We start from the raw sequence: 12,826 nt of genomic DNA on the forward strand, positions 1-12,826 counted from the left end.
GGTTGTTTTCAACACATGGATGGCTTATAAAAGAGCACTCCTTTCACCTAGGTCGGCCCTAAACTCGGTTTCCCTTATCTTTTCGATCCATCCCTAGCCCGAGTTCCCATGATGACCCGATAACTCGGACGCTTCCCAGGGTATCAAATTAAATTATACCGTGTCGTATTCGTTTAACTCATTTGGTTGTAACTAAAAGATTGTCATTTTATTAAAAGATATAGTTTATATTAATAATATAATCTAAATATTTTAAATTATATAATAACGTAACTGTCGTATATTGTTATCACTTTTAATAGATATTTTTTACACCTACAAACAGGACATAAAAAAAAAAGAAATAATGGTTTGTAAAAAATTAAAATACTATGGAAAAGTAAAATGCATAAATTTTTTATTTTGAGTGAAAGATATTATTATTATTATTAAATTGTCAAACAACATCACAAATTGCTGGATAAGATTCTCCATGATCCTAAGGTGAAAATAAATTATCATATTTATTATTTTCTCGAGAAAATAAAATAAAAAATTATAAATTAGATATCCACAAATAGCAAGATGGATGGCACCACTTTGCCACGTGTGGATCTTCAGACAAGATGACCCATTGCGGGGAATGCGGTGTTGACTTTTGACGTTTTTAAGGACTTTCAATTATTTAATTAAAATTTCTTAAAAAAGTCAAACTTCTGTTTATACCATCAAAATCATATAAAAATATATATTTATTATTCATAATAATTAAATATTATTTAAAATATGAATATTTAAAATGAACGATGGGCATGATTAAACCGAGGAAATGGTCAGTGGCTGTGGGGCTCCAACCAATCAAAATCCTCCAAGTTTAAAATTAGCTGTATTCGACTTGACACATCATTTTTAAATAATATTTTTTTCCCATTTTTTGAAATTATTTTAATTTATAAAATTTGAAACATTTTATAAAATTGGTGGGGCTTTTCCCATCATTAATTCTTACAAAAAAATCTCGAAAATAATAATAAATTATTCAAATATGAGTTGGTCTCTTATGAGACGTTCTCACGAATCTTTATCGATCGTGAGACGGGTAGTAATACTCTTAGCATAAAAAGTAATACTTTTTCATGGATGACCCAAATAAGAGATCTGTCTCACAAATACGACTCTTGAAACCGTTTCACACATATTTTTGACTTCAAATATATAGATATTGATTTATTTTTGTATATAAATCTATATATATATTATACATATGAAAATTGATTGTTAGCCGCCTTTTAAATTTGAATGCATATCACGTACTCTCACACATCTTTTTTTTTTCTTTCACACATCTTCATCATGAACAAGACAAGACAAAATATTAGCCGTAGTGATTGATGAAAATTGTCGACAAAGGTTAAGGGAAAAAATATTATCTAATACATAAAATTAAATACAATTTAGATTTGGTCTTAATTTGAGAATTTGAAAACAGGTTGAATGTGTAAATCAAGATTTGAGATACAATATTATTTGCACGACTTATATCCTGTTAGGTTATTTTGATAAAGTAAAAATGTGTGGGCACTAGTAATTAATGCTCGTCAATTAATTGATTCAAAGTGTAAGATCTTTATTTTTATTTATTTTTTATTTTCCCGACATGCTTTTTTTATGTTAGTATAAAGTTCAATCAAGATAAACAACATTCTAAATCGTTCTTGATTTACTAAAATATTTAATTAATAATAATGATACAAGTCAAAATTTTAAATCGTATAATGTTTTGTATAAATCACTCGCTGATGATCTAGTCGATGGTGTATGTTTTTGTCTCATTAACAAATGGTCACAAACTTGACTGAGACAACTAAGAATTAGAGTTCACACGTACGTAATATGGATTGGATAAGGATGTCAGCGAAACCAAGGTTATAGCGAGCAAAGTTCGAGAGAACAAATTAAAATTTATTTAGTTTTATTTTTTATTAATATGTGTTAAGACACGATAATTGATCTTGTTAAGAGAGTAATTGAAACGTGACATCTGAATGTTTAGAATTACACTATTTACCACAAGTTATGACATTTGATTCACTTATAGATTTTCATTCGTATAATATTGAAATACGTGATAAAGGTCTTATTTCACATTTGAGAATGAGTGGTGGGAAGACACGTGTAGTAGATTTGGAGAAAAAACATATGCATACCAAATGACCGACCAACAATGCTATCAGCCAAAAATTTTATTGGTTTGGAACTTTTAAAAATTAATATTTCAAGAATGATTATTTGGAATTAGGACTTTTATGTGGAAAAATCCATCGACTGCTTTCCATTTGGTCCCAAAGTTTCAAAATCTCATTGGTAATGACTTTGTAAACATTGTTTCACACTTGGGATTAATTGGAAATTCACACTTGTTAGAATTGTAACCTCACAATTTCATACTTGATATTTGCTGATTTTTTATTTTTATTTTTATGATTAACGAGCTCCAAGAACTAGATGATGGAAATCAATTCTGGTTTCTTATATAGTTTGGAAAATTGTAATACCAAACTCTTTCTATTATTTAAAATTTGTGATCGTATAACAGCTCAAATAATACATTTTGCTTGCAAGACCACAATAACGATTGTTACATCCAACTCCAACATATACAAACAAGTGAAATAACTATAGTTTCATTGTATGACTAAAGTTTATAGAATATTGAGAAGATATCGTTTAGTGTGAAGTTTAGATTACGTCATCTCACGTTTGACTCAAATTTTACAATTATCAGTGTCAAAAAATAGTTATGTTATCTTTATATTTCAATTTATCATTTCATTCTGAAGGAGCCGTGCTTAATGATAACCGAATTATCAAATTCTAGCCACGAAACTACACTATTCCATTCAAGTTTCAAGCAGGAGAACCTCACAAGAGATCCAAAGAAGAATATAATAGGGTTTACCAAGAGCCTCTGATTATCCTAACAGCAGTTTTGAGTATTTTAACTTTCAAGAAAAGATCAATGTAATAGTAACTCTTAATGCTTATACTCTAATGAATGGCTGGTCATATCTGTTCCATAACTTGGGAATGACATACTAAATCTTATATGATACAATTTTCTTAACACGTCTAATTTCTAATTCTAAAATGCGCTGTACTCACATAAGTTACGCGCGTCGAGTTGCGCCTTGAACCAAGGCTGCAGTGTATGTGTACGTCAGTGTGCTTCGAACCTTTAATAACTCTGGTTGAGCATATGAGTTTATAGCTGAATTCATGAAAGCATCAATACCAGAGCTCAATGACATTCAAAGATAACTTTTACTCGTAAGTTAAATACATGGGCTGAGAAGAAAATTGAAATCAGACTTTGTACAGTACAAAACGAAAAAACAAAGTAGGTCATGTCTTGTATGTAAACGATATTCGTCACATGAAAGTACTGAAAACTGTCTAAAACAAAATTTCTGACGGCAACTGCAAACCAGAATGCTGATATCGTATCATGGACTGGAACATATGGTCTGAATACGACAGATTTCAGGTTTCCGTTACAATTTATTGCCAAACCCGAATTCGTTCAAAATGATTATCAACAAAATTTTGGATAAAATATAACAAGGGAAGGAATAACCTTAAGACTTTGAGCACTAATCAGTAATATAGCATTCAATGATCTTGATTCACAGAACTATTACATATATATGATGTTAAGAAATTCGACTTGCCCTCTTGCGTGACTCTAGTAAAGGAGAAAACCATTTATCTCGCTGTCTGCCACTCGGTACAAATAATTTCTTAAGCTTTAGCTTCAAAGGTCTCGATTAAAAACCAGTATAGCTCTTCTGTGACAGCTGTAGGATACTCTTCTTGAGGAAGGAGAGCACCAGGCACTTCCACAAATTTGCTTACTCCTTTCGCTCCCCTAAGAGCTTCCATTTCGGCTTTTGATATCTTTGGTGCGCGTGATGTGGACATAACTAGCACAGGCAGCTTTCCTTCTAGCACAGGAAATAGTTCCATGAACTCCTCCCTGGAATTTACTGGATCAAGCAACCCAGTCAAGAAAGCAGCAGGCACATACCGAGCACCTTTCTGTTTCGTTAGCTCATATCTGCTCTCAATAATACTAGGTGTTACATTTTCAGGATCTGCATGTACATGGGACTTGTACTGAGATTTGATTGCCTTCTCATATACTCACAGGCACATTGTACATCATCCAACCCACAGCAGGACCTTAAGGTCCCTCTAAGAAGCTCATACCTGAAAATTCACAAGATAGAGGGGAAGACGAGGTTGGTTAAATGCAATAAAAGATGTGGGGAGGCAAGGTTGATTACATACAATCAATATGTGTAGCATCAAACAACAGATAAACACATCTTACAGTTTTTTTCCAAGAAAACGACTCAATTAGAGATCACATCTAAACTTGAACTCTCAGCGAAATTTTTTTGAATATGTTGTCAACCGATGAAAGATTTGATTCTTAACCATAACATGACCATGCTTCATTAAAAGAAATCTTATCATAATTTGGTTAATCTGCTAAGAATGTTGAGGGTATCGCCTACCTCGTCACCATACTTGAATCTTTACCAAACACAATAGGAAGGGGACCAGCCCAGGTGGGAGCAACGGCAGCAATGGCATTTGGCTTTAACTTACCATTTCTTGTTGCACGCCAGCATGCCCTCCTCCAAAGACCACATAATCATTAACTGAGAGATGCAATAGCATATTAGAAAAGATAAGAATTTAAATAATGTAGTTCAGGAATGTTATCAGACATGACAAGACATTACTTTTGCATTGTTAACTGTGTAAATAATTACGTATACAATCAATATCGAGGATCACTAAAATATATAACGAGCAAATGAACATAATGTGCAAATGTTGAACGAACCAAATAAGATCAAAGAGGAATCTCAAGACAATTTAAAGATAGAGAAATTAATTGGATTAAAAGTCCACTCATATATCCTAAAGTTTCATTAAAAATGATATTCTCCCAATATTTTGGCATATTTAAGACCAAATGAAAAGAAAAATCGGTTATGACGTTAGCTGAATAATTAATGCAATGAGTATAGGAAGCGAACTTAATACACAGAAAGAACTAAACAGGCAGCAAAGACCACCAATAACAAAGGCCAAAGGATCTGCAAATGAATAAGCAGAGCAAAAGAAGTGCCTGATGGGGCCAAAAATAAGCTTGATTGCTCCCGACCCCCAACAACTGTTACAACACCCATCACTACTACCCTTGTTTAGAGGAGTCTTACTTCCATCATCTACGGAAGGGTCGATTACATCAGCGCAATCACCATCTGGTGCAGGTATATCAAAAACACCTACTTGGTTGCTGATGAAATCTGTGATACGTGACAACGCCCCGTGATTTTCCTCAACATTTTCATGATCCTTCAGATTATCAGTGTCATTCTCCACTAGATTGGATAATCCACCATTTCCTGCAAGATCAACCTCTCCACGAGAAGAAGCTAGACTCCCATCTCATCAGCATCCTGGAAAACACGAAATATTATTTGGTCATAAAAGCGATAGAACATCCACCTTTGAAAACAATTGCACTTAATTCCTGCTTCATTGATTCCAATGGAGCAGGATTTTTGCTGCAATGTAATATGAACAAAAGGAAACCAAATAGCCTATTACTCCTATCATAAATTTCAAGTGAACGGAGAGAAAAAAAATCCCGAAAAGAAGTTTGGTAAGACTAAAATAACCGAGTTTGCCAGTAAGAGAAAATTGGACACCCCAAGCACTGCCTCAGGATGTAAACTTGATTATGGGCTCCAAAGGCACTTAGTGTGAACGAATTTGGAATAGAAATCTTTTTACAATTACTTTCCTTGTGGTAAAACTAACTCAGTGAAATAAAGTAATTATCATTTGCAATTTATATTTAACTAAGGATGTCACACTAAAACACCACCACTTGTAGGATCATTTTTTTGTATGATTGCCGGTTGTATTGGAATTGTATTTAATTAATTTTCAAGAGAATCTTTTCACAAGAATACGGTTCAACAGGAACATCCGTGTATGCCAGTCTGGAGCACAAGAATTTTAGAAACATGTGAGCAATAATTTATAAGGTTCGAATTAATCAAGAAAAGCATAAAAAATAACAATAAGTCAATTAACTGCTAACTTAGCCATACAAGTCATTTCAAGCTTAAGGCCAAAGCAAAATCAAAACTTAGAATACATAATTCTCAATCCAGTCATAGTACAGAATCCATCTCATTGAATTTTAAAGTAGTGAAAACGTTATTAAGAGAATGCAACATGATAGAAAATTTACATGGTTTGGCCAAGAAGAGTTACATCTACAACACAATGTCTGGAGGACTAAACCTCTTAAAAATTTCTAGTATTTATTTTTTTATACAATCAATAGTTCAATAACATATATAGATAAAAAAAAATATTTATGGATTAACATGGTGGCGAATGTTTTCTCGACAAAAATCATATCAACGATGTATTACAATCTTAATGATATCAAATTTGATTCAGGAATATATTTATTGATGTCTAACACATCTTTTATCAACATTTAATCTAAGTCATTACGAGAGAGACACACCACGTCGGACCTTTGAGTTGAAATTTGGAATGATGAAACAACATCATCATACTCCTCAACAGATACCTCCATGCACCTAACAGCCTCTGGAAGGTAGTCTTTGAGGTCATTAGCACATTTCTCTAACACTTTCTTCGCCAATTGAGAGGTAAGTGGTGAAACTTTCTGAAGAAAACAATTAGAAAGATCAAAAGACATTACTAATGTCATAAAAAATTTAATACTAAGATCAGCTACTTCATTTTCTTTCTTCAGAGCAACGAGAAGGATCTTGGCAAGCTCTACTGATGACTCATCTTAATCCACATTAATTTGAATCATCACAGTCATAACATCCTCCATGCTTTACGACACTGATTCTGAGTGGTCGGGCCTAAAATTAGCAAAGAATAAAATGTCAGTATTTGGTAGTTATGACTACAGATAACCAATAAAGATTAAATGCTATTACAGAACTTTCTTGTACATAATAAAAGTGTAGATTAGAAGATAATTAGGAGGTGACACTATGTACCAAATCCCTACTAGTATAGATATATGCAAAGGATTATAGGATAGGAGTTGAGTCTGACTCCAAAATATAATTGGCTCTGTAATAATGTAAAAACCAAAGATCCGGTGTGCAATCTACACAAGATGCAATAAGTGAAATTAACATAAAATACATAAAATGAATTCTCCAAATTAAAAAATGTTGTCTGGAAACTGAGTTTAACAGCGATTTGCTATCTTCTTATATCAATGAATCTCGATGGTCAACTCAAGCAACTCAAAATTTCACATTAGCCAGATATTAGATTTCATTTCAATTAGGCAATCTATAAATTTTAACCCAAAAGGCATCAAACTTTTTGGCTTATAAATTTTATTCAGTCCAATGAGGCTTAACTGCTCAAGACCAGCTAAGTACTCCAAGCTTATGGTAGTTAAATATTAAATATTAGACATAAACAAATGTAGTGAGGAATACTTAGGATTTGGAAGAAAGGAAAATTAAAAAACAAAGGATGAAAACTGATGGAACTCTCACCGTATTCCATTCAAAAACAGGTGAAACGTCTCATGAACCATGTCATGCAACTCATAATCCAACGTCAAAATGCATATCTGGCAATGGGATATAGTTTGCAGGACCAAAACCACTTTTGAGTTAGCACGTCCAGAAATGGAAGGCAAATCTTTGAAAGCAGTATCAACTAACAGAAAATAATCCTGAAAATGAAACAAAAGGAAGATTTGATCCATCACGCGTGAGTTTTACAATACATATAAAGTTGAAATAACAAACTATTTTTGGACTAAACTTTAAAAAAATGCAGAAATTGATCCGTGAAAAATAAGAAGCGCATCTTGGCATGTCTGGAGTTACCTTCATCTGCTCTTCTCTGTAGGGCACGTCAGGTGCTGTTATTCTTATGATCTCAGTGATGACAGATGCAACGGTAAACCTCACATCCACTTCAGTATGTCTTAGAAGGTCGTCGGAAATTGGTGCTTTTTTGGCAGGTTCAAGTGAAGGATTAACCAACTCTTTGCACCCTTGTCTTAAGTGTTGCAGAAGATGCTCCATTTTCTATGGCGTAAATAAAAAATCAGAGTTCGAAACTAAGTTAATTCCCAATGTTTCAAGCAGGACCAGATAAAATAAAAGTCAAACTACCAGTGTCCCATAATTCTCATCGGAATCTATTTCTTGACATAAAATCCATTAATTCCAATCTAATTCTGCAAATAGCCAAGACTAATGCAGAGCACGCTTTCATACAAACAAACCTGCTTGTATCTCAATTTCTCAGTCAAGATTGTGGAACTTCCTTATATTTAGATGAAATTGAAATTCATACACATACCGTGCTGTACATGTGGTAATGTCTGCCATTCTAGAAATTATAACAATCAATCTCCGCACACCACAAGGGTACATGTCTCCTAGCAATGATTCAAAAATCAGAAATCTTTATAATCGAGACACTCAACACATTAATGTTTAATTGGTTCAAAATATGACACTTAAGCTAAATAAAAATGAACAAAAATAAACCACCTGATTATCTACAAGCATAACCAAAAACATAAACCCTAAATAACCAATAAAGATTATATCACAAATCCCCAAAAAGCATGAATCTTGGTAATTGCCATTAAATGAAAATCTTGTAAGGAAATATATAAGCTTGCATACAGGGATACTCTAATTCAAATTAACAAAACGAATTGGGGCTTACATCATGTTTTTTAGAAGCTCTTCAGTAGAATCACGGGGTTTAAGGAGTCCAGTCCCGTACTCCAAAAGAACTCTCTTTAACTCCTCTTCCATATCTATCTCCTCAGCATCACCATCGCTCACGTTTCTATCTGGGGAAGCTGAAGCAGCCATTTACAGGAAATCGCTCAGAAACATTGAACTTTTTTACGCAACCAACCAAAAATACACGAGAAGGTTGCTTTTGTTTTCGCACTTGCAGTAATTTGAGATAATAAAACCCGAAAATAAAGAATAAATTCGACACCGATATTTACGTGGAAAACCCTTAAAAATTATTATGGTAAAAACCACGGGTAAGATGAAAAGAATTTCCAATATAATATTTTGTAGTGTACAACTCACTCACTGTGTTTCTAAAGAGAACACACACTCTCTTAATACAGGAGAACAAACATCACACAAATATTATAGAACTAAGCACTCAAATGCTATTAGATAAGAGAAAACTCGAAGAAGGGATAATTTCAGAATGAAGGGGGAGCTCTATTTATAGAGTGCCTGCCAGTGTGAAGACGCGTATAATACGCGTCTTCTGAAATTTCCACGAAATTTCATTTTGTTCAACAGATGCAGCCCACGTTTTATTTCATTTTCTTTGACTGGTCCCCCCTCCCACTTTTGCCGACATTTCTCCCACTTGGAGATTTGATTGAGAATCAAACACATCTCCACACATCCTTTCAATCTTGTCATTCTCTGTTGCTTACGTTTCCGTTAGACCACTTGAGAATCTACACCACTCAAACTTATCAGTGTTCACTGGCTTGGTCAGAAAATCAGCTATGTTGTCCTTCGTATGGATTTTCTGCATATCCACGCTTCCTTCTTCTACTACTTCCCACACACAGTGAAATTGTACTCCAATGTGTTTCGTCCTGGAATGAAAGGCTGGATTCCTTGCGATGTGCAAAGCACTCTGACTGTCACGAAACAAAAGAACATTATCTTGTTTGTGCCCGATCTCCTCCAATAACCTTTTAATCCATATTACCTCCTTGCAAGCTTGAGTAGCTGCCATGTATTCTGCCTCTGTTGTAGATAACGCCACAATTGTCTGCAGTTTTGAAACCCAGCTTACTGCTCCCCCTGCAAGTGTAAACACATAACAAGTAGTAGATTGCCTCTTATCAGGATCACCTGCATAATCTGAATCGACATAGCCCCTGAGAGTAAAATCTGATCTTCCATAACATAATGCAGCATTCGAGGTACCCTTAATGTATCTAAGAATCCTTTTAACAGTGTTCCAATGCTCTCTTCCAGGATTCACCATATACCGACTAACTGCTCCCACTGCTTGAGCAATGTCAGGTCTTGTACAGATCATGGCGAACATCAAACTTCACACTGCTGATGCGTATGGTACTCGAGACATCTCCATCCTTTCTGCTTCACTGCTAGGACACATCTCGGAAGATAACTTGAAGGCTTCTTAATTAATGGACTTAATTAGGGTTAGTTATTTAAAAAAAACAAAAAGGCTTCTTAATTAATGGACTTAATCAACCCTAGTTTTTAAGCAATAAATTAGGTCCATTAATTTAAATTTGACCTTAAAAATGCTAAATTTCTTAAATTATTTAAAATAAATATTTTCTTAACTAAAAAAAAAAATTTAGCTTTTAAATCTTTAACATCTTAATCGTCTCCGGTCCTCTGTCCCCGTCCAACCACCGATATTCTCCTTAAAATCTTTAAATTATGCAATCGAGCAAAATTACACAATTGATCATTTAGTCACTCAAAATATATCATTCATGCATCCAAAATCATTTAATTAAAATATTTTGATAATTTAATAATTTGCATGCATGTGATATACAGGGACTGATTTTCTGTCGTTACATAATCCAATACTGAATCATATAAATTGGAAATGAAATCACTATAATTGAGAATTATAAAAAATTTCAGATAATCATCCCACAATTGGAATAAATGAACCACACACTCACTGTCACACTTAAAACCTAAATATTTGCCATCAAATATGTGTAATTCAAACAATACAGAGACATACAACATAACTAGTTCACAACAAACTAAAATCTCAAAGAAACACTCAATTGGGAAAAAAAAACAAACAAACAAACAAAAAACAAAACCAAACATCAAGAAAAAAATTTAGTTAAAAAATAACTTGAAGTTAACAGGAAGAGGGGTCGAAATTGGCTTACTATCTTGCATGTTGAAGCGTTGCAAGACTTTCATCAAATAATTTTTCTGGAATAGCCAAATCTTTCTGTTACTTCTGTCTCGTTGAACTTGCATTCCTAGAATCTTGTTTGCTGGTCCCAAGTCCTTCATATCAAATTCCTTAGCCAACCGTGCCTTCAATCCTTGGACATGATCTTTGTTGTGGCCTTCTACCAACATGTCGTCCACATACAACAGCAAAATGATATAATCATCACCAGACCTCTTGAAATACGTACAAGGGTCTGCACTTAGTCTGTTGTATCAAAGGCTTATGATATAGGAATCAAATCTCTTGTACCAACACCTCGGCGCCTGTTTGAGAACGTACAGAGATTTGTTCAACCTGCAAACCAAGTTCTCTCTGCTTTTTTCCGCAAAACCTTCTGGCTGGAGCATATAAATTTCTTCTTCAAGATCTCCATGAAGAAATGTTGTTTTCACATCTAGCTGTTCTAGATGTAGGTCAAACACCGCACACAATGCCAGCACCACTCTGAATGTTGTAAGCCGAACCACATGAAAAAATATTTCATTGAAGTCAATGTCTTTTTTCTGAGCATACCCTTTTACCACCAATCTAGCACGATACCACTCCACTTGGTTATTGCCATCACGCTTGATCTTATAGACCCATCTGTTTCCAATGGCTTTCCTTCCTCGTGGTAGTGTAACAAGATCCCAAGTTTGATTCCTGTCTAATGCTTCCAATTCTTCTTGCATTGCTATCATCCACAAGGATACATCCGAGCTTTGAGTAGCCTCGTGGAAACTCGATGGCTCACCATCCTCTGATAATAGACAATATGCAATATTGCTTTCAGTGACATAATCTGAAAGCCAACCTGGTGGTCTTCTGTCTCGAGTTGACTGCCTCACATTGGAAACTTCAGACTCAACATGTTCTTGTTCTTCGTGCTCTGGTACTGCTTCACAAGAAACTTGACCTTCGTCCGTCTTATTTTCCACCTGAAATATAGTAGTTTCTGAATTCAGTGTGCCTTTGTCTCCCTTTACTTTATCTTCCTCGAAAATAACATCCCTGCTGATGAGAAGCTTGTGAACAGTAGGATCCCACAAGCGAAACCCTTTTATTCCATCAGCATAACCCAAGAAGATACATTTTCTGGATTTTGAATCCAACTTCGATCTTTCTTTCTCATTGTACAGAACGTACACAAGACTTCCAAATGTATGCAAATGAGAATAATATGTCGGCTTCCCAGTCCACATCTCCATCGGAGTCTTCAGATCAATCGCCACTGAAGGAGAACGATTGATAATATAACAAGCGGTTTTGACTGCTGCCGCCCAAAATGACTTGTCTAGACCCGCGGTCCTCAACATAGCTCTTGTTCTATCCAACAAGGTTCTGTTCATCCGCTCCGCCACTCCTTTCTGTTGAGTTGTGTAAGCCGTCGTGAATTGTCTTTTGATGCCCTCATGTTGACAAAATACATCAAACTCGTCACTGGTATATTCTCCTCCATTGTCAGTCCTCAGACACTTGATTTTCTTCTCAGAATCAAGTTCAACCCGCGCTTTGAAATCTTTGAAGATCTGGAAAACATCTGATTTTTTCTTGATTGGATACACCCAACCTCTCCTAGAGAAATCATCAATGAACGAGACAAAGTATCTCGCTCCTCCTAGGGATATTGCCAAACATTCGAATGAATCAGCTCCAATATGATTTTGCTCCTGGCAGTAGAAGTGCCAAACTTTAATCTGTGTTGTTTACTGGTAACACAATGCTCACAAAA

General features: G+C 34.7%; 1 protein-coding gene and 1 pseudogene across 3 annotated transcripts; both read right to left on the bottom strand.

The window, feature by feature from the left end:
• Window positions 1-3,554: 3,554 nt before the first annotated feature.
• LOC140991145 (uncharacterized) lies at window positions 3,555-6,799 on the bottom strand (annotated as a pseudogene).
• Window positions 4,710-9,044, bottom strand: LOC140956404 (sister chromatid cohesion protein PDS5 homolog E-like). 3 transcript variants are annotated; one of them, XM_073413137.1, is made up of 7 exons: window positions 8,827-9,044; window positions 8,452-8,530; window positions 7,971-8,174; window positions 7,632-7,813; window positions 6,839-6,974; window positions 6,612-6,766; window positions 4,710-5,513 (listed from the first exon to the last, which is right to left on the bottom strand). In XM_073413137.1, exons 2-5 carry the CDS (start codon window positions 8,461-8,463, stop codon window positions 6,947-6,949), a joined length of 426 nt encoding a protein of 141 aa, XP_073269238.1. In that variant the 5' UTR covers window positions 8,464-8,530; window positions 8,827-9,044; the 3' UTR covers window positions 4,710-5,513; window positions 6,612-6,766; window positions 6,839-6,946. The 3 variants fall into 3 exon arrangements, with proteins under 3 accessions (XP_073269238.1, XP_073269237.1, XP_073269239.1); XM_073413136.1 differs by having other exon boundaries at window positions 6,602-6,766; XM_073413138.1 differs by lacking the exon at window positions 8,452-8,530 and having other exon boundaries at window positions 6,602-6,766.
• Between the last annotated feature and the right edge of the window lie 3,782 nt (window positions 9,045-12,826).

Source organism: Primulina huaijiensis, chromosome 13, assembly GCF_012295235.1.
Source record: "Primulina huaijiensis isolate GDHJ02 chromosome 13, ASM1229523v2, whole genome shotgun sequence".
Classification (NCBI taxonomy): Eukaryota; Viridiplantae; Streptophyta; class Magnoliopsida; order Lamiales; family Gesneriaceae; genus Primulina; species Primulina huaijiensis.

What these genes read in the sequence shown, in the direction of transcription:
- LOC140956404 (XM_073413137.1), bottom strand. An exon ending in ACAGAGAAGAGCAGATGAAG is followed by an intron (nt 7,814 to 7,970) that starts GTAACTCCAGAC and finishes TTTCATTTTCAG; the next exon opens with GATTATTTTCTGTTAGTTGA. An exon ending in CTGTTTTTGAATGGAATACG is followed by an intron (nt 6,975 to 7,631) that starts GTGAGAGTTCCA and finishes TGCTAATTTTAG; the next exon opens with GCCCGACCACTCAGAATCAG.